Below are 23,139 nucleotides of genomic sequence, written 5' to 3' on the forward strand. Positions count from 1 at the left end.
GTGAGCTTTTTGGATTCACCGCAGGGTTAAAATGGGCCTTTGAGTGAAGCACAAGGACGGCTGTTGCAGCAGACTAAATGAAAAAGAAATATGAGCAATAATGACCATCTCCAGGTCGACTGCGGAAAGGAAGGGATTTTATTTTCTCAAAAATTCACAGCTGGTTGCTGAAGAATGGCTGCATAACATTTGTGAAGGGCTCACGAAAGGTTGAATCAATTCGTCTTTTGACACTGTATGTAACTTCTGAAGAGTTTGTGTGCTTGTTTCTTTATTTGATGTTAAGCAGTATGACATTTTTAGATAGACAGTTAATGGTACTCCAGCAGAACTTACACTGGAATAGATACATATTCAAATTATAGAGATCTCATTGTGCTTACAACAAATGCCACCAGGCTGTACATGATATTAGCAGATGAAGATTGTCTAATGAAAGATACAGATTGCACTGTTATGTCAGGTGAACCGTAATAGAAACGTCAACACAGGGATAAAGCGGATAGTGCCGATATTGCCTGGTGAATGGAACGAAACAACCCAAAACAAATAAGATCGCTTGTCCTTGTCTTTTCCGCTGAATCGGCCTGAAACCAGATTGAAACATTTAAATTCAAACAAGTATGAATGAATTAGCTTTCAAAGAATTGCATTTTCCTGTAGCAACTGGTGAAGTGGCAGGTGAGTGACACAATTTGGAGCAACATTTTTAAGGTATGCCCTGTGGCCTACAGCCTTTCTCAATCCCGCCTTTGTTGTGGCAATTTCTGTAATAGGTGGAAATGACTCATAAAAAGCCAGCCAGTGGCAGCCGCCGTCATCACTGTTGATGTATTCACTTACGTTATGAAAGAGAGGAAAAGTGAAAGGTTTGTGTAGTAGTAGCGAGCAAAGTGCCAGGAAACTTAGATTGATAGCTGGCTACCTTTATACAATCACGGTTAAATTACTACCTGAATTGGCTTTTTTAAGTGGCAGGTGCAATGTGTGCAATTCACTGGAGCTGCAGTTCAGCACAACAGCTATATTTGTTTAAGGCTGATAGGACCTGAAAGAAACTCGAGGGGTCAGTAATGGGTTTATGCAGTCACCTAAAAGCAAGCAAAAAAAAAAAAGTGACAGTGTGGTACAGTCACACAGTATATAGGGAGCTTTATTTAACCATAACAAATTAAACGAATGGTAACTCACACAAACATCAAAAATCAGTATGACAGGAAGGGCACTTTGTTCATCACTATCTTTGGCTTCCTCATGTGGAAGAAATATTTGCCATTTCTTCATCCTGAACCCCAGTGGAAATTAAGCATTATCAGTGTGTCTTTGACTGTACAATACATCCATTGTCAGTCAAACTTTTGCAAAGTACCAAACCCTTTTTTGACTGTTTGCTGCTGATGGTTTGAATAAGGTCTTAATTAAAAACTATCTTCAGAGAGAGCAAGAGAAAACACTTCATGCATAGCAGAGTACAATTGAGCACATTGTCATTCTGGGTTTGCACTTGAGTCTGAAAATAGCACATTGCTTATTCTCGCAGTGTGCAAATCATTCACAGAACCTGTTGTTTTATCTTGATTGTCTTTCTATTTTGGAATCTTTCTTTATCTGCCTCTGCATATGTGTGTTTTTGTGCGTGAACGCACTCGCATTTTGTGCTAATGTCTATGTGTGTGGTGAGATAAATGCATCTGAACTCCGTTCAAAGCTTTTTCATCTAAGCACTCATCCTTTTATTCCCTTCAGTCAACTCCCGGTAGTTTAGGTTGTTGCTCAGGTAAACATCAGGTGTCAGATCTAGCAGAACACTCACACCTACACACAAACACACAAACTGAGAGGCACTTTAATCCTTGCTGTTTCTCTTCCTGTCTGTGCTTCTAATCAGTGTTGGCGCACTGCTCTCATTGGGACTTTGGGTCAGTTGGAAGATACACACATATTGTGCAGAACTATGATATTGACCACTTCCCGTTTCATGCAACCTGGGCCAGTTCACTTTGTCCGCATCTTACCTGCGATATGTGACTCCTGTAGTGTGTACCGAGTTTCTGTCAGATCAGCACGGATCAACTGCGCGGTATAGCTGTGATGCAGCTGTTTACTCTGTAAATTCAGAGGTTCTGTAACACAGTGGGCTTCAAGATAAACTTAGAAAAGTTAAATGGATAATGGAAATGGTATTCTAATGGTGTAAGCTTTCACTACATTAAGGCTTAGCTGTCATTATGAGAGGATATTCAGTGGCTTTAGCCACCATGATCCCTGCGAGCCAGCAGGCTCTTCTTGTCAGCTTGTTGAGATCTGCCACTGCCTTATTTCACAAACGCACATCTGATGTATTTTTATATTTATGGTGTGACCGGTTTGTGATACTGGCCTAAATAAAATGCTAAATAAATTTGATTCAAACCATCATACTGCAATATGATACTAAATTTTTTTTGCATTATTCACATTTTTGGGGGCTATGTACCTTTGTTCTGAGATTCCCCCAGGCTTCCATGTGCATAGCTGTGTGTTAGGCATCAAGACCCAAACACAAGTAGAGCACTTGACTTTGATAAGGCTGGGTACTTCATGAAAGGAAAAGTGGTTCCAAAGCAGCTTGCAAGAGCAGCAGCACCTGTTGACAGGTTAAAGCAACTTTAAAAGTATATCCTACAATCTGTCACATGTGTACCACTAAAACAGTTTGGTGGCCCCATGTACAACCTTTTTGGATGAACCCAAGGAGTAATTTTGTTTGCTTAATATGGCCCAGGTCTGTATTGTGACCTGAACATGAAGCAGAAATCTGTAAAAAGCAAGCGTATCTTTTTATCTTTAACGCAGAACAAATGAACCAATATACGAGTTTAAAAGCAACCTTAATTTCATTCCACTTTTCTAAATGTATTATCCACTGAGCAATTCAAAACAGAATGAACTCCTCAATTATGTCTGTGAAGGTTCTCAGTCATCCAGGTAATCGTAGTCAAAGGAGCTTGCAAAGAAAAGCGTCTGGACTTCTTTAAGTTGCTTGAAGACGTTTCGCCTCTCATCCGAGAAGCTTCTTCAGTTCTAAGGTCAAATGGTGGGGAGTCCCAGATTTAAACCTAGTGGGAGTATCCCCCCACAGAGGGACAAAAGGACCCCCTGATGATCCTCTAATCGCCTGAGCCAAGATGTGAAAATGGGTGTGGGTCCCAATCAGCCAGGGTTTCGGGTGAGCTCATTGTGAAACCTGGCCCCACCTTATCATGCTACATAGGGAATGACAATGGCAGACACAACAACATTGTCATCCCCTATGTAGCCGATGTATCAGAAAAATTCAGGAGAGTTTTCTCCAAGCACGACATCCCAGTGTATTTCAGACCCAGCAACACGCTCAGACAAAAACTGGTTCACCCGAAAGACAAAACTCCAAAACACAAACTTAACAATGTGGTGTATGCTGTGTAGTGCAGCGAGGAATGCCCAGACCTCTACATTGGAGAGACCAAACAGCCACTTCACAAGCGCATGGCACAACATAGAAGAGCCACCTCCACAGGACAAGACTCAGCAGTCCATCTGCATCTTAAAGATAAAGGACACTCTTTCCAGGATGCCAATGTTCACATTTTGGACAGAGAGGACAGATGGTTTGAAAGAGTGAAAGAAGCCATCTATGTCCACTGTGAGCGACCATCTTTGAACAGAGGCGGTGGTTTACGACACCAACTGTCTGCCATCTATAATCCAGTTTTGAGTTCCCTCCCCAGACGCCTTAACACCCACTCACATCCTGGGCCATCTGATCTCAGGAATTCGCATGATAAGGTGGGGCCAGGTTTCACAATGAACTCACCCGAAACCCTGGCTGATTGGGACCCACACCCAGTTTCACACCTTGGCTCAGGCGATTAGAGGATCATCAGGGGGTCCTTTTGTCCCTCTGTGGGGGGAAACTCCCACGGGGTTTAAATCTGGGACTCTCCACCATTTGACCTTAGAACTGAAGAAGACTCTCGGATGAGAGGTGAAACCTTTTCAAGCAACTTAAAGAAGTCCAGACGCTTTTCTTTGCAATCTCCTCCTCAATTATGTTATATCTGAGAGATTGCTTCTGTCACTTCCAACTTCCCTTTTTTTTTTTTCTGTCGCCTAAGGAAAAATACATTAACATACTAAGAAAGGAAACTAATATTGGTATCTGTGCTGTAATGTAACAAAGCACCAAAGTGGTTTTGGGGCAAATAATATCCTTTAGAGAGGAAAAGTAAAAATGGATTTAATCTATAGTGCAAGACAGCATGATCATTGCACTAATAATTCTTCATAAACTCTCTATTGACTGCTCATTTTTCAAACTAAAGGAAATAAAAGAATGGAGCTATGCTATCTCAGCGGGCTGTGCTTTAGAGATAGTGCTGGATTTAAAACTACAAAGGAATTTAGCCAAGTATACCACAGATATCAAGTATGCCACAGTTAAACATCACGCACTGGATATTTCGCTGTCATTTTTATCTCTAACAGCCCGTCCTCCGGCAGACAGGAAGTGGCCTGGTTCTGTCGAGGGTGCAGAACATGACAGAACACCTGCCCTTCTTTCTCCCTGGTGTCACACCCATTATGGTCCCTTCATCAACAACCCGGTGCCAGTCACTAATGTCCCTTCATCGCCGAGCTGCCAACATACAAACAAACCATGATTTAATGACCCATGACATCACATCTGTTTGTGTGTGGGGGTCTGAAAGTGTGGCAAACACAATTAATAAAGATGGATTCTTCTGTCACTTGGACGGCGCAGTATTTCTTTGTCTTCCTTGTTATCACCGCATGTGTCTTTGTGGGTGCAAGACAAAGTGAGACATCTTCTTTTATATTGAGTGACCAAATTAACAACCTTTACAATGAAGATGACTTTGAGGTATGTTTGCCATAGTGCCGGCCAAGACACTGGAACATGGAGCATACATTATACATTGGCCCATTAAGGCATATTAAATGTATATTAAAAATTTCACACGTGAATAGGTCCCGCGCATATGATTGATGCTTCTCATACTGTGCATGGAGCTATGTCTCAGTAAGAGCAATGATGATTGGCTGCCATATAATGGGTTTTCATAGGCAAATGACTAATGTCTTGAGCAGTCAGGAAAAGTTTTAGCAAGGAGGTACTTGTGTGTCTGTGTGGAAGCACAAAGACACACTTTTGTGTGTGCGTTTGTTTCTTCTCTTTTTTTTTGTGGTACGCACAGGAGCAAGTTAGAGTGGACTTTGTCTCTCTCTCTCTCTCTCTCTCTGCTTGTGTGTGTGTGTGTTAGCTCTGGCATTAATGAAGCCCATTTCCACGGCTAGTTTAATGGCAGCCTATACAGTCACAGGGAGACAGAGAGAAATTAGTTCCATTTATTGATGTTAAAAGGGTTTGGACATTTTAATAGATGGAAATTAAAATAAAAGATAGCAAGTGAAGCACAGCAGCATATGTATTCTGCTGTTATGATCTCACGCACCTGCTGTGAGACACGCTTGGCCTCATGACTGACCACAAATGAAAGCTTACACACACACACACACTATTATAGTTCAAAATTAATTAAGGGCTTCGTCACCATTCTTCACTGTTCGTGTGCCAAGGCATCGGTAACTGAGGCCAATCAACGTTTGAAACTGAGTGAAATATCTGTTCATGTGTTTCCATCAGGCAGACAATTTTGAGTGCCAAAGCAGGGTGCACTTTTTAAATTTTTAATCAAATTTACAGCCATTAAAAACCATTTCACAGCCCAGTATATTGAGAAAAAGTGAAGGGGCCTAACTGCTTTCTCAGTTCATTGCAAATAACATTATTCGTCCCAGTTAGCACTTTGAACTTTGTTTTATTCAGATTGTATGATTTTATATACGCCTCCCCATTCCAGGCTCCAAAGCATTCTCATTCTGCCTCTCCTTGTCCATAACTTAAGCTCAACAGAAAAATGTTATTGAAGGTTCATACACAACTTATGGACTTAATGTCTACACTTTACTGCTGGGATATTCTGTACTTTCATTCCCCGTTATTACTTTGGCAGCAAACCCCTGTATATCAATGCACAGTAAAATTTTATGTAAAGTTTGTTGCTGTCTTGATCAAATAAATGATAACCTTAAACATCCCGCGATTTCATACAAATATTGGCAGAAATTCAGAAATTTCTCCACACTTTCTGCAGGATACCAGTTTAACCTTTGCTTTTATATAGAAATATAACCAGAATGTAACAAGTTGGAAACCTGCTGAGATGCAAAGAGACACTGACTCAATCAGATTGCAACATGCTGGGAATTTGTCGGCATTTCTAAATTAGTGATTATTTGCAAACCTTCACCAATATGTCTGAGACCGATTACTCAGTGTTAGTCGAACCACAGGGTTTGAAGACAGGTTGCCTCCTGCCAATCATCAGGAGGTCGAGGGTGTCGCGCACTAAATTTCAATGCAATCACCAATTTTCCTATTTGCAAGGAGGCTGCCATCTTAGTTATCCTCAAGTGTGACGGAGCTTTTGGCAAGAATGTTATCTGTTCTCTGGTCTCTCATTAAAAGATGAGGTAAACCTGAAGAAGCCTAGGAGGCATTAAAGAATTACAGCTTTTTGTCCAGCTTTGTCGACTCTTGCACCCAAAGCACTGCCATTAGAATTCTTTTTGTATTTCTGGTTTTAGCAAATTTACAAACAACATTGGAATGATGATTTATGGACGTTATTTGGAAGAAAACAAAGAATGAAATTATTCTTTTTTCAACCTCCCTCCAGACTGCTTCGCCATTTATATACCTCTGAGCACTGAAAGTTTATGCTGAAAATGTATGACAAAAAACTTAATTACAGAGTGAGACTGACAAAGGCTTTGCAGGTCTCAAATGACAGACACAAACTAATTACCTGAAGATTCAAATGCTACATTTAGCATGAATATACAGCACATAGACCATAAAATTGCGTGCCACAGACGGCTCAATTATACAAATGAGATGAAATACAGGTCTCAGTGGAAATGGGAGAGAAAAAAATGAGCGATGAAGAGATATATGCTTGGTGTGCCACTCTTTAACATTCTGCAGAGCTGTATATAGGTTCAAGTGTTTTAAACATTAATATCTTAGACGTGCCCTTAGGGACAACTCAGAAGTGTGACCTTCGAAGATAGGTGGCTTTTCTTTCCTTGTTAAATGAGCCTATTCTTAGTCCTTTAATGAAAAATCTCTCAACAGCTTTACCTGAAGTATATGTCGCAATAAGTAGCAAGTGGAAAAGTTAAATTAGATGGCAAAGAGTTTGCTCTGAGAACTTGAGGAATAGGTGCTTATACCCTGAAATACGGTGGCCCTGAGGGGCCAAACGGACTGCATCTTAAAACAAGGGGAAAAAACACAGAAATAGGAAAAAAAAGATTTCAAAAAGCACAAGGGAAGTGTTTCTGGGGAGACAATAACCCGACGGACCAGTTGCAGGAACCCAAAACATGCTAGTTGTGTTTTATCATGATTCATATAATACTGATGACGAATTTTTAGGCTCATTGTTAGGCTAACACACTTACCTCTCATCTTTTCTTTCCTCACAAAACCGATAGAGCCTCCACTTCTTTTAAGTGTCTCCCAGCGCAATTGTTAGCATATTTTGGTTCCTGCAGCTGGTCTGTCGGGTTATTGTCTCCCCAGAAACACTATCCTTGTGCTTTTGGAACTCTCTTTTTTCCTATTTCAGTTGTCGTTTTTCCTATTTCCATAGTGTTTTGTGTGCTTTTGCATCGTTTTTCTTATTGCTGGTGTTTTCTTAAATGGCAGTCTGTTTGGCCTCTCAGGGCCACCGTACTGAAATCCTAAATGTTATGAATTTACAGTGGAAAAGCATCACCGTGTTCACGCATACAGCAGGACACGTGTGAGGCCCAGCTGTTACTGCAGCGGTGCGCTGTCATCTGTGTTGTCTGCTTTGCCCTCCAGCAGTGAGTGTACATTATTTGTATTTCTAATGAGTATGTACATGTACTGCATTTTATATGCGTGATTGTGTGTGTGTGCCTGAAAGTGTACGCGTTAATGACCTGAGACGGGGCAGTCAGTCATCCTTACCATCTGTTGGTATTGGCATATAACCCATCTGGTCAAGCACAGACAGATGAATCATCTAGTTGGCTTCCAGACCCAAACTTCACCTTATGCTGCATCTCATATCAAGTCAGCATCTACAGCTCAGTGAACTTTGATTTTTTTTTTACGGTTCTCCGTGCGGGCTAACGTAGAGGTCAACTGCTGCTTTTATCTATTTCAGATAAAGACTTCATATAGATCAAAGTGCACAACATGAACGTACTAAATGGGAAACCGTTTCATTAGATGCAAACAGAAAATGTTGAGCAACAGTTTAGCCTACAGACAGATCTCAGTTCCTCTTTAATACGAATATAAGTCAAGAAGACACACACTTTGGTGCCAATCTGGCTCAGTGCGCTGAGCAGGTGACCACATGTCATACGGCTGAGAGCGGCCGGCCCAGGTTCGAGTCCAACCTGCATGTCTTCCCCCGCTTTCCTGTCTTTTCCTCAGTGTGTCTATATCAAATAGAGCAAAAAAGAAGATGTGTTGTTAGTTTAAATGTCACAAGCTACACACACACTAATCCAAAACCAGAATCAGTGGTTTGTGCTCCTCTCACACTATGGAAAACAGTGGTTGGAGGCGTTGGCATGACCAAAACTGCAAAACTTGCAGCCCTGTTGATTTTGAAATGGTTGCTTCAAAGATGGAGACCGGGTGTGCAACCGTGCACAGTCAGCTGCCGACCTCCAGGTGACTTGTTTTGTCAAAAGAGCAAAAATACTGCTATCAGTTTTCCATTGTTACCAATTGAAAAGGGTCAATTTGGCGATTATATGAGACCTGATTGTGATAATACAGTGATTAACTGTTATCGCAAAAATCATAGATCTTTTGCTGTCTGTTTGAAATCTGTAGCCGTCTACACAGAAATTCATATTCACTACTTACAGTCAGTCCAGCCAGAATTTAGATTTGAAACAGAATTTTTCATTCTGCTTCTCCCTGTCCATAAATTAGGCTGAGCAGCAAACTAGACTCACACCCAACTTTTGTCTCCAAAACTTTGTCTCAAGCACTAGCCCTTCTATGAAGAATAAAACTCTGTCTTTCTGTCTTTAATTAAATTATGGTACAGCTTACATAATATTGTACAGAACATCATTGCCTAGATAGACACAGCTACTACAGGATGGTGAATTAACTCCAAAATAGTTCTTGTGGACCCCGATTGTACAGAGACAGGTTGACTCCCACCAGGTGACCTGCACAACCGCCTTATGATTGAAACTGGTCAAGCAGAGATTGGGGGTATGGCACACTCAACCTCTGGGACCTGTTAGTCACCAAAACTACTTGTAATTGGTTGAATTGAGTAGAATCTCCACCATCTGCCTCAAACACAACATTTTTACCAACAAAGATTTTTACATCACCTGATTACATAACTGACCGTCAGTGAATGTGTCAATTATTTTATAACTCAGAGCATAAAAGTTACAAAGCCAGACATCAGATTGAATCGTGTTGTGTAGTACATCACAAATTTTTATCTAAATTAAAGTTTTTATAATTCTGTATTTCTCACATGTAAAATGAATTATAAAAACTTCTTCTTTTTTTAATTTGATGGTTATGGCTTAAAGCTCAATCTCAGTATTTTATTTTCACTTTGTGTATGACAGTTAAAGAAGTGTAACTACAATCATGGGGAACACTGCAGATCTCTCCTGACAACCTTCAAAACACAGGGTTTTTGCTCAAAACACTGGCTGTTCACAGAGTGCTGTGTCAAAGTTGCACAAGCAACAGGAATGAATGCAGCCTTGAGAGGATTGAGATGGGTTCTGGAGTCTGGGAGAAGAGTAAGGAGGCATAAAATCTAGTGTGTTTGAGGTCCAGCATGAAGGTTCCATGATGATCCGGGATGCCATGTCATCTGCTGCTGTTGGTGCCGGGTGATTTGTTCTGTTTTTTGTGAGTCCAAAGTCAATGCAACATCAACCAGGAGAGCACTTCCTGCTTCCATCTGCTGACAAACTTAGCTTAGCACCTGCTCACAGAGCCAAAACTGCTGCCAAATGGTTTGCTAACCGTATCATTACTGCGCTTGAATGGCCAGCCAACTCGCCTGACCTGAAAAATACAGAGAAACTGTGGGTGATTCACAAGAGGCGAACTAGAAATACCCGAGTATGATGAGCTGAAGACCACTACTAAACAACCTGGGCTTCAACAACACCTCTGCACTACCACAAAGTGGTCACTTCCATGCCACATCTTGTTAAAGTAACCCCAACCAAGAATTTAGTATAAAAAATAAAACATAACCAGACAAGAAGTTAGAAAAATCTGTACTGCAAATCCTTTTCTTGTAGTTGATCTTTCACTATCGCATTTAAAACTAAGAGCTGTATATAAGCCAAAATCATCAAAATTTTATCTGTGATGATTATCTGAAAGTTTACCTGATTTTAATTAATTGACAAAAAAAATTCAAAGGCACTAGAACAGGAGTGTCAAATATAAGACCCGGACACAAAGGTTTTACTTTTAACTGTATTTTCAAACGTTTTACAGCTTTTACGAGTGATAATAACCTCTCCCATGTCCACTCATATTACACTAAATAATTAAGTTGTAAATTTCTGTATTTTATACATTTACTTGTTACGATGTAAGCCCAAAGAGTCATGCTGACAGATTTCTTTCATTTACAACAGCATGTATTTATTATGTACAAAAAGTGAGATGTACTGTGGAAATTGTGCTTCTTTTTCTTATATTAAGATATCTCATTGATTACATGTATAGTTAGAGGGGAGATTCACTAGTCCGGCCCACATAGGATCAAAGTGGGCTGTATGTTGCCCGTGATGTGAAATGAGTTTGACATCCCTGCACTGGAATATCCTTGATCAGTATGTGGCTGGTGGGCATAGAGGGGATGTGGATTTCTACAGGCTGCTAAAGATGATGGTTCTCATCTCATCATGGACATGCTGCTGTTTTTCACCAATATTTTACGTCCTATATGTAGTCCTCTTTTCTTGTTTTCATGGCGAGGTTTTTTTAATTGTGTTTTAATATTAGCCACACCAGAATGCGAGGTCACAAGCAAACACAGAAGGGAGAAGGCCAGTGGCTACAAATTAACTTAAAGTATATCTGAGATAATCTTGACTAAGACCCACAATACACCAGACAGTATGACCAAGGGCATCTAGGAAAAGAAGAGAGAACACGATGAGAATTTCTTCTTTGGTATTACCTTGAGTGCCAATTAAACAGAAAAAAAAAAAAAACTCTTGTCAAGAAAACCTCTTCAGATTTCATTTGAAAATAGCCTATCTTGGAAGCGCCCTTCACTATTCATTGATTCAGGTCTTGCTGTAGGTTTTCTACACACAGTGCATAAAAGAAAAACGGATGATTGCAGACAAGAGTTGACACACGACTGACCCGTCTGTCTGAGCCCGCCGGTGTTGTCCTGCTTGCTGTGGCATATGGCCGTTCATATAAAACTCCCTTGACAGAACCTTGATCAATAAACATGTGGCCCTGCCTTCAAACATCGCATATCAGGCATTACGGATGGATAGCCTAGTGTTTGCCATGTCTTAGTCAGAAAAGACATTTATTTGCTGGATCAGTTTGTGAAGCAGTTGTTTGATAAACATTTCAATATGGGAGTGATAAATGTGCCATACTGCCTAGCCAACCAGTTGCATCTGTGAATCTGGCACAAGGGCAATCCGAGGTTTATGCTTTGGCTTCTGTCTTTATTCCTCTAACACTGTTTTCTCTCCGACACTCTGTCAACCGCCTAATTTTTTTTCCCCGGTCTTCTGTTGGTTCTCACGCTTTGGATCCCTTTTGAACAATTTCTCCAACCTCCCACTTCTCTCTTTTCCTGCTGTTTCCTCTCCCTCCTTCAAAAAGAAAAGTTGTCTCCAAGCTGTATTTCTTTATCCCAGTGTCCTTCTTGCTCCTGTATCGTTGCAAGTCTTCTTTTTTACTCTCTTGCTCGAAGCTCTCGTGGTCTCATTCAGCGCATACCAATAAATATCAGAGGGCATGAAACTTTCATGTTATCTGTGTATTTGTGTTGGGGTTATTTTATGTGTGTGTGTTTGTACTTTAAGGGTTGTTTTTTATTGATGTAACGCACACAAAAGAAAATGAAGGTAATTTTTATGTATCGGTGTATCAATCTGCTCCACTTTTAATTTCCTATAGATTCTCATTCTAGTTTAAACTGCCACAAACCAGTGATCGTATATTTTTTTAATCACTTCTGCAGCCCTTGAGTCTTTCATGTATGACTCAGCATCACAGTAAACACGATGTTATTTGTTTCCTTTGCCTCTGCAGGAATCCCCCTGTTTAGTCCTAAATTAACCCTGTTCAGTAATTGGCTGTGCCTCCCATGGAGAAGTGAACCATAACCCAACTTCAAACGCAATAATCGCAACGACAGCATCAGTGGGTGGTTGTCTGTGTATGTGGGGGAATGGGCGTGTGCATGTGTGTGCTTCGCTGCTATCTACCCTTGCCCCTGGTGACAGAATGTAAGGCAGAGAGGAAAAAGGGAGAACCTCAGCCCTGTCACTGGGGGGATGCTTATCACACTGGTCCAGGAGACAGACACGGACGCAAAAAGATGCACGGGTGTTGGTGCATACATAGGTGACACAAAAAACACAGTGGGAATGCACTTGGACTCTTAAAATGGGTACAAGCTGACAATTTGGCAACTGTAAATCGTTAATGGAACTGTTAATTTATCTAAAGAGTGCAGTCTTGTCTTTTTTTCATTGAAGGTGTCATCTTGGGATCAGTATTTTTACAGTCTTTAAGACTCAGAGGTAGACAGTGTCAGATTAGAATAAGAGTTAAATTAATCATCAGTAGCAGCCATACTCAGGTGCATGTTGTCATGTTTCTCTCCTGTGCACAGCTGTTCCTATTTCCCCAGGTTAGAGTGAAGGGTCTTAGGCCAATCCTCTGAGGCATAAAAGAGATATCACACCGCTGATAACACATTAGCCTTCACTTCCTCCACTTGCCCCTCATATGCCCCCCCCACACCGGGCCCTGTCCTATTTTTCCATCTCCTCTTCAATATTCCATTCTCTGACCTATGCCTGTCTGATTTCCACTTCTCAGCTGTCTTCTCCACTCCTCTTCTACTCCGACTGCTCCTCCTCCTCCTTCTTCTTCTTCTCTCCCCCCAATAATACTCTTCATCCTTCTTGAGTGATAGGAGCAAGACAGAGACACGGTGAGAGGAGGGAAGACAGGAGAGAAGTCACTTCATCAACCACAGTCTGATAATTCATCAGCAGCTGTTTAGCGTGCTGCTACTTTGTCTTCATTAGCTGGCCCTGCTCTCCCTTCATTCAAAAGTCATTAGTGAAGTTATCAAAAATCCCACATTTTGTCCATGTACCCTTGTTGCCCTTTTCAGCTTCTCGTTTTGGAGATACAAACTTGTCTCTTTCTGCTGTTTTGATATGATCAACTTTCTGCTGCATGTGATTAAACATGCAGGAAATTACTGTCTACTTTCTGTCCAAAACTTGCAGAAATAGACTTTTGAGTTAAGAATTTTTTTTTTATTGAGGAAATATCAAAATGAGCCACATTAACCAATAGACATGACATAACTATATAACAATATTCTATCCAGAATAGATTGATTGCTCCTGAACAAAATGAAAATGGCTCTATTTGAAATGAAGTAATTTCTACCGTGGATTTATTCAACAGCTTATCAGATGAGGATGGAATATGATGTTTGGTACAGTGCTAATGGAGCAGGTGTTGCAGATATGTGGAATGGCTTGGTTCGGAGTTTTGATTTTTCTTTTCTTATCCTTTTTTCCACAGATAACTACTGGAATGCAGCATCGTTCACGACTCCATCATCCTACCTGCACTTTGCCACCTTTCATGGTGAGACCAGCGCTGACATCTCCTTCTATTTCAAGACAAGCGCGGCCTATGGCGTCTTTCTGGAAAACTTGGGCAACACTGACTTCATTCGCTTGGAGCTCAAATGTAAGATTGTTTTGAATGATTCGGTGTGTGCACAAGAGCCATTCCTCTGTCTTTATCTCACTTTTTCCCTCTCTTACCCTGCCTTTTTCTCTACCCTAGTGTGAGATTTATTCCAGCAGTCCGTCTGATAATGTCGGGTGTAACCTGTCACGCACACACACACACATAGGCACAAAGGCTAATGCAGGCGCACACTCGAGCAACAGTCATTTACCTGCCTGATTACAGCACACGCTTTGTGTGATTGCATGAGAGAGCAATCATTTATTTAAGGTAATTGGTGTGTGCAATAATTATGTCCATTATGATCCTCTGTTTAACCAAATCAGCCATTTTCAGGGATGACACAACACAAGCTCTCTCACACACATACACAAACACAATGTGTCTGTCTCTCTCTTTTATTCAATACATTTTTCACAAATAGAAGCAGAGCCCTTACAGCCTTTTGAAACACACAATCATACACCCACTTACAATGGGCAAATTCTATTTACTTCAGTGTTCAGTGTTTACTATCACACAGATATACAAAAGCTTTGCACCAGTATGACTTTCTTTTCTTTTCTTTTTTTTTTTTTTGCCTGTCCCATTTGGTTCTTTAGCCATCAGAATTGTTGTCTGAAGACCAACAAGGATACCCAATGGATTTACTTTGCCAAATGGATCATCGTGGCATTACCGTATTGGTCCATTTGGTCGACCTTTTGTCTTTATTGTTTATTATATTTTATTTTCAGATGTTACAGACGGGACAGACATGAGTGAGGGATAGGAAAGGGAGAAAGAAAGAGGAAGGAAAAGAAAAACAGAAGGGGAGAGGGACAGTGAGAAAGGGGGGGGGGAGAAAAAAAATCTCCTGGATCACCTGTTGAGAGAAGAATAGAAAACAAGCAAAAAAAACAAAACAAAGCAACATACTAAACACAACACCATCGCATTAATCTAGCTAAGTGTAAACAGCAGTAAATACTGAATATTCAATGTTGTTGTGCAGCACGCAGGACAGACAGCGCACAATGTGCTTTGAAGTAGCAGCCAAGAAAGGTGTAATTTAAGTCTATGAGCAGTGAACACCCGTGTGCACACCTGTGTGGATCAGCGCGCTTGTATTCAAATGGTTTCCACATGTAATGGTCTGCTAGAGGGTGTAGAGAGCCATAGCCCCGTCCCCCAGGGCATGAAGCAGGCATGGAGGAGATCCAGGCCCCAAACATCCAGAGGCTCCCAGAGCACGAGAGCCCAAAGAGGACCACCGGAGGGGCATCCGTGCCACCCTCATGGGAAGGGCTGAGGCTCCCCAGACGAGGCGTCACCCAGTAGCCACCGAGCAGAAGCTAGAGGGGGCTGCACCGGCGTGCCCGCCGGCTCTGCCGGCAGCCAGCTGTGCCAGAGTGAACAGAGCAGCAGGCCCAGAGGCCGGAGGCCCGAGGGCCCCCCGCACCCCGGAGGAGGCCTGACCGAGCAACAGGCACCAGGCCCCGCCAGGTAGCCACTGGGAGTGAGCCGGTACATACCTGAGTGCCCAGCCCCGGACACCAAGAACCACCAATGCACCGACCCCTAAGGGCATCAGTCACCGGCAGGGAGTGTGGTGAGGGGAGATAGGCCTTGGAGGGCCTTGGAGTTCCCAGAGAGGTGGAGTCTAAGATCCGACCTGACATATAGACACAGACAAACAGGCACACACAGACACAAACATGCATTCCCACCCTCATGCACACATATACAAACACTCAGCACTCACCCAATGTAAGGATTGACATAAATGGACATGTACACACAATCACACTCCCCAAACATACTCTATACCCCGGGTCCAGGTACCCTCGCCCCCAGAAGGGGAAACAGAACCCAGACCCAAGAGATGTTACCCTTCCCCCCGGGGTGGAGGCAAGCAGACCGTCTCAGGCTCCGCAGCAGCAGGGAGGCCAATCGGACAGCTAACATCTCCTCCCAGCCCCCCCGCCCCAATGGCTAGCAGAGAACGGGGATGTGTGAAGACCCCATACCTCCCTCCTCCCGCTCATGTGTAGTGTTGCTGCGTGTTGTTCTAAAGTGCATTTAAAACAAGGGAGAGCATGGTGCTGCTGCCAGAGAGCAGCAGGTGTTAGCACGGCCACTCCCAAGAACCCTCAATGTCTACATGGATTTAAAATTGGGAGGTGGGCACCAGCGCCAGAGGTAGGTTTGAGTACACAGACCGTCCACTGGACGCCGTTAACGTGCCCACCCTCAAGGCCCTATATATATGTGTGTGTTATGAGAGTGTAAGTATGACTTTCTCATGTTTTAGAATCCATTCACAAACACACACAGTCATATATGTGGTGTGTTAAAATAAAACACACACACATTTTTAGCTGTTATAAAGTTGGAGGGTGAAATCAAAAGCTTAAGAATTTGAGATCTGTGATACTGTGCAAAAGTTCTGAGTCAACATTCGTTATATTTTGCTTCAAAGCCAGACTTTCTTGTTTTTCAGGTGGTCTTGAGCCATAGTTCTCGATGCTTTCTGAAGGTCTTTCAAAGGTTTTCATCCATCCATTCTCTTCCGCTTATATTTGTCAGGGTCGCGGGGGGGCTGGAGCCTATCCAAGCTACCATAAGGCGAGAGGCAGGGTATACCCTGGACAGGTTGCCAGTCTGTCACAGGGCTAAAACTTAGAGAGAGTAAACCATTCACACCTACAGGCAATTTAGAATTACCAGTTAATCTACCCCTACTAACTGCATGTCTTTGGACTGTGGGAGGAAGCCAGAGTATGCAGGGAGAACCCACGCAAACATGGGGAGAACATGCAAACTCCACACAGAAAGGCCAGGTGGTGGAATCAAACTCAGGACCTTCTTGCTGTGACTCAACTGTGCTAATCGGGGTGCCACCATGATGCCTCTGTGCCACCATGCTGCCTGAAGGGCTTTCAAAAGTTTTCTTGGCTGGCTGTTTTTTCACTCATTTTCAGTCCAGTCCTTGTACATGATAATTTTCAGCAAAATATTTTTTGTTAGTTAAATCACTTAAGACTGGCCAGTGAATTCCTTCAAGCACAAAAAAGCCCCTAACCTTAAGGCTGAACCATTGTTGTGTCTACAAACAACAGACAACTTAACAGAAAACCAATTTTAAATTCTGTCCTGTCTTTTGTTACTAGCAGCCTGTTGCAGGAAAAAAAAAAAAAAAAAAAAAACATAATTTGTTCCCATTTCTTTAGTTGGATCTATAAAAAATTGGCAAAGATAACACAGTTTGACAGGCATAAAATAGTATTTTTGTAACAACAAGGTGATTCCCAAAAAGCTATTATCCAAAAACTTGGCACATCTCAGCATGGTATGTAGCTTGTACTGAAAATGTGATGAGACTGAAGAAATGGAAGAGAAAAGATGAAGTGGCAGGCCTGAAAAGAACTATCTATGCCAGATGAACAGTTATGTCCTTAACAAATAGGTACAACAGTTAGGTGTACCTCTCTCTGAGGTACAACCACGTGTAAAACACAGTGTGATGGTTTGGGGCTTCATTTCTGTTATGTGACGGCTGTGGTCAGGCAGAAAAAGAACCCAAAGTGCAGACTCCGGAGACAGACGTGAACTCAAAAAAGGTAACAAAACTGAGACTCCAAAAAACCAAACTCAGGCAAGCACACAGCATAGTAAACGGTAGATCACAACACGGACACAGAGAAACACAGGGCTCAAATACACAGAGGGAGCAATCAGGGAATGAGTAACAGGAGGGAAACACAGCTGGGGAAAATCAGGCCTAACGACACAAAGGAAGCACAACCAGACGCAATTACACGAGACAAGGACTTTCAAAGTAAAACAGGAAACATAACACAGACTGAACTTACAGACACAGACTCACAGGCAGGCACTACAACAGAGGGAACAGAGACGTGGGACCAGGGCAGGCACAGAGACATAAACCATAAGACAGAACTCTAACAAAGAAACCAAAGACTAGAAATCATAAATAATATAATAAACTCAAAACCCTGGGTCGACGACCCAGGCATCCTAACAATTTCAGCCATTTCAACTTGTGCTGTAGGGGATTAAGCCAAAATTCATGCAATTATGAATGCAGAAAAGTCTTTTCAGGTTGGCAACAGCTTCATTTTTCAGTATGTCATTGAGCCTAAACACACTGCCACTGCTTGATAGAAAAAAAAACATAGAATGCAACACATTAGTTCTGAATTGGTCCTCCAGAGCCCAGACCTCAATGTTAGTGAGGCAGTGAGTGATCATTTTTACAGAAAATAAACAAAAAGAAGCCAACATCCAAAGAAGAGCTTTAATTGTCCTTCAAGAAGCCTGAACAGCTATCCGTTAAGTCTGCTTAAAAAAAAATTACAAGAAAGTTTAGTGTAGTGGTAAATGTTCCCCCTGCACATTGTGACATGCTGGGCAAATTCAGCATATTAAGCTGCTGACATAACAGAACAGTGCAGATGTTTCATATGCCCTGAATATTGTTCTCTGCAGTGGAACAAAAGCCTGGCCAGAAAACCAAAACAATCATAAAATCTTTTACAGTAAAAACTAAAATAAATTAATTGATTAAATAAAACCTATTTTCATGCTTGCAGAACTGCTAAGAAAAAGATGCAACTTTTTGACAAATTGTGTTTGAACAAAGCTCAATTTATTACAAATTCTGGTTCCTCTGGTGGAAATTCAGGTCAAGAGATCAGTTCTGTCACTGGCTTTTATTGTGGATTACAAGATAAAGTGGAAAAAGTTTTAAATCTTGGTTATAATACAGAAAAAAACAAGCAATCAAGTTAAAATTTGATCCAGCACTAACCTTGGCGAATATACAAGACTGTTTGTCCTGAGCTTTCTGTGCTAGCAGTAGTTTTATAGAAGTATAGCAGAAGTGTAGCTGTAACTTTTCAGCCAATATTGGGTGAAGACCATGTAGAAGATTTCAGGAGACAGACAGTTACTCTAGAGAGCTGTATAGGGCCGTATAAGGTCCTTAACCCATTAGCAGGAATGGGTATCTTCTCCTTTGTGCAAGCAGAAGGATGATGAATACTGCCAGAACCCTGCAAATTGATCTCCAGCAGGCCATTGGTGTAAATGTTTCTGACCAAGCAATCAGAGACAAACTTCTTGAGGGCGGGTTGTCCTTTAGTAGGCCTTATGCTCACTGCCCAGTACCACTGAGTCCGGCTGGCATTTGCCATAAAATATCAGAATTGGCAGCTCCACCACTGGCACCCTTTGTTTTTCACACAACAGAGCAGGTTCAGCTGAGCACATGTGACAGATGCAAAAATCTGGAAAAGCTATGGAGAACATTATGCTGCCTGTAACATTGTTCATCATGACTGGTTTGGTTTTGGATCAGTGTTGGTCGTGGGAGGCATATCCATGGAGGGACACACAGACCTCAGCAGGCTAAACAAAGGCACCCTGATTGCCATTAGTTATCAGAATTAAATTCTTGGACCCACTGTTAGACACTACACTGGTGCAGTGGGTTCTGGCTTCCTCCTGATGCACGACATTGCCCGGCATCATGTGGCGAGAGTAGGCAGCTCCTGGAGGCTGAGAATGCATACTACCTGTCAGGTTGTACCTAAGATTCTCCAGGAGTTCTGTGATGCCCTGGTCCAGACCATGGAGGAGTTCCTACAGGACACCGTCTGTGGTCTCATTAGGAGTATGCACCAACATTGTCAGGCATGCATACAACCACATAAGGGCAATAGAAACCAGTAGCATTTTGAGTTGCTGCAGTGACATTTTAGCTAAATGGACTGGCCTCCCAATCGTTTTCATTGTTCCTAACACATTAGCCAGTCTATATCAGTATCCATATCCAGCATGATTTTTTCCCCCCAATGAGATCTGATGTGTTCTTCTTAGGATCTGATGAAAGCCTTCCTTTAATTTTTTTGAGCAGTGTGTACATGTGTGTACATATATGAAAACAGATGTCATTTTGTCAAACATTAAAGCTGGAACAAACAGACTGTGACAAAGAAGAGATAAACATTTAAAACATCAATCAATGGGGCAGCTTTGCCCAACCCTCATTTCACAGACTCTTAGTCCGCTCTGAGAGCTTTGATTGACGTGTCATGCAGCGGGTTTCTGTGATCATGTTCAGTGGCTCAAATTAAATTCCCCGCAGCCACAGTGGTGCCTTTCTGATCAAGAGTTTTAAAATCTAGGGCTTTTATTTAATCTCGAAGCTGCATTGTGAAACGGGTTCCTGGCACGGCATGGCGGTCGATTGATGACTAATTGCATTCATTGGGATTCATTGGGATTCAAAGGGATTTGAACATTTGGTGTCAAAAGCGCTTGCTGACCATTTCCTGCTGGTGCGCCTGGCCCACCATTTTGTGTCAAAATGCCAACCAGTGAATAGACACAAAGTCGAATTTTGAGCCAAAGTGCTGTCTAAAGCCGTTACACTGAATGACATTATGTCAGCTAGTTTGCAGTCTAAGAGCTCCGTGAGCTTTTTTTCTATCCAAGTTCTTTCTTACACACAAATACTCATCTACAAAGAAAAAAAATCTATGTGCTGACACTATTCTGTACATTTGAGTGCTGAAAAATGCTCAAGGGGTTTGGTATTTGTTTTTTTCCAAATGCGTACTTCATAATACACACACACAGACACACACAGATACAGTAAATATGTGGTCTGTCACAGTTGCAGAGTGTGTGTGTGTGTGTGTGCTTGTGTGCGTGCTTGTGTCTCCTGAGGCTTTCAGAATGCCCCCACATCGATTTCCTCTCTCCTCTCTCTTGCTATCATCTTGCATTTTGCCCCACAGCACCCGTTTAGACACACAATCCAGAAATTACTCGCATGCACACTCACACACACATAAACACACACATAATCTTTGCCCTCTCGTTGGCGCAAAAAAACTCTATCTGCTGCAATCCAGTCAGGGCATGAAATGACTAGCATTAAGCTGGAATAGCATGGTTGTGCCATTCCAGGAGCCCAAAGCACATAAACACTCAGTGATACACACTTTAAACCCTTGGACAAAACACACATTACTGTGACCTCAGCAGGCTCAAAGACGCGAGGTGGACTCTATTCATTTTCCAATCTTAATAGGAAGAAATAGGCATAGGCACATTTGAGATTTATTCAGAATCGTAACCTCGTAACTAGACTGAGAACAGATGGAGAGATCCCTATTAGAAAAAAATTGACTTGTGGGATGTTTTGTGCCAAATTTTATATTTTTAAAGGCTGCAGCTAAGAAATGTACTTTCCAGCTGGAGACATGTCCTTCCAAAACTGTTTTTCTTGTGAAGACTAGTCATTTACGGTTTACATATGGAGTATAGGAGTGTGCCGTGCCGCTTTTGTCACATGTCAGACTTGTTAAAGCAATATCTACTTAGGAGTAAGAATATTTTTTCAGCCTCTTCTTCAGAGCTCAGTCAAAAGTTAATCTTAATCTCACCATATCTGCTCTCTGCGCACACTGAGAAGCTGTCGGCATTCTTTGTATTGCATGCACTTCCTTCTTTTGCTGATAAAAACTGCTTTTTTCTTTTCCCAGCCTTTAAGAAGTTTAAATCTCGCTTCAGCCTCTACAGCAGCAGGTTTGCTATGCCACTTAGGGTTGGCTCGCACTTAAACCGAGCCTCCATCCCCCAAAAAACACAAAAGGTCCAGCCCGTTCCAACGAACCCTCAAGTTAAGAAAAAAACACAGAGCCAAAGGCTAACAAAGCAAATGAGAGCAACAACAAAGAGTTTGCCAGTCTAACAGAAAAGCGATCGAAGAGATAATGCACTGCCAGCCTTCTGGACAAAAAAAAAAGATGAAGAACAGCAAAATTGAACCTCACATTAGACAAACGCACAAGCACACCCACACGAGCAGTGATCTTTCACACAAAGACCTTCAGTGGCTTTCACTATTTATCATCATTTGGTTGTGCTGTGCTGACGCATAATTTAAAACTCGGCTCTTTCGGCCTCCATATTAAAAGATTAATAGAAAAACAAATAGCAAAAATAAAAACCTAAGCGTGGCTTTTTTGTCCTTTTTTTAGGCCAACGTGCAAAGTGTAAGGACACAACACAAATATTACATTTACACACACACAAGCATTTACACTAGTTACATCCATCATCTATGCAAATAGATGAGGCGAGCTCTGTGCTCTGAGGGCACTTTAGTTTTATTCGCGCCCGTTGACAGGAGGTTGTAGGGCATACGTCTTGGTTTGCAGTGCCACTAAAACAACACACAAATTATCAAACACACACACGCATCTCATATATGACGTTCAGCATTGTTGTTGCAGCATTACTAAAGCTTTGTTTCTGCTGGGGTATTGTGATGTATGTTTGGCCGTCTTTCACCATTTAAAATAACTGATGTCTCTCCTCCCTGCCCCGCGGACCTGTTCTGTGCATACAAACATCATTAATTCAGTATACTAAAGGCTGTCAGAGGCCTTATACTGCGTCTCTGTTTGTGTGTGTCTTTGCTGAGGTTGGTGTGTTTGTGTATTGCTGGCGTTTAAATGATGAAGCACTATTTTTTTCATGAAATTCATCTGATAGGTTAATGTACTCAGCACATTCAGGCTTTTGCTTGGATCATTTCATTAAATATTGTGTGCAAGAAAGGGTTCGAGGAAAAATGAAAGAAGGAAGAAATGATATAAGGGAGGCCAAAGTCACAGGTGGGTCTGTAAAGGCAAGAGAATAAACAGAAGCATAAAGAAACCACCGATGAAGGGAAAGTTTGAACCAAGCGAGCAAAGGGAAACATAAAAGAAAAAGGAGGGTACAAACAAGCAGGACAGGAAGGAATAAATGGAAATGGATAGATTTAATGTAGAAATGATACCAAAGGCCATGGAAGAGTCACTGAAAGATAAAGGATAATTAGATGAAAGCAATATGAAAAGGAGAAAAGGGCCAGAGACATTGATTAAACAAAGGAAAAGAAGTAAGCTCATTTCCCCATTGACTACAGTATAAATTTATTCACT

At 41.8% G+C, this 23,139-nt stretch overlaps 1 protein-coding gene across 2 annotated transcripts in view; it reads left to right on the forward strand.

Annotated features, from left to right (window-relative positions):
- cntnap2a (contactin associated protein 2a) overlaps positions 1 to 23,139 on the forward strand; it is a 388,888-nt gene that overhangs the window by 323,320 nt on the left and 42,429 nt on the right. For both annotated transcript variants that reach the window (XM_076888097.1, XM_076888098.1), the window contains exon 18: positions 13,961 to 14,131. In XM_076888097.1, coding sequence (XP_076744212.1) covers positions 13,961 to 14,131 — 171 coding nt within the window. The remainder of the gene's footprint in view (positions 1 to 13,960; positions 14,132 to 23,139) is intronic.

The sequence above is a fragment of the Maylandia zebra genome, linkage group LG9, assembly GCF_041146795.1.
Source record: "Maylandia zebra isolate NMK-2024a linkage group LG9, Mzebra_GT3a, whole genome shotgun sequence".
NCBI classification, from domain to species: domain Eukaryota; kingdom Metazoa; phylum Chordata; class Actinopteri; order Cichliformes; family Cichlidae; genus Maylandia; species Maylandia zebra.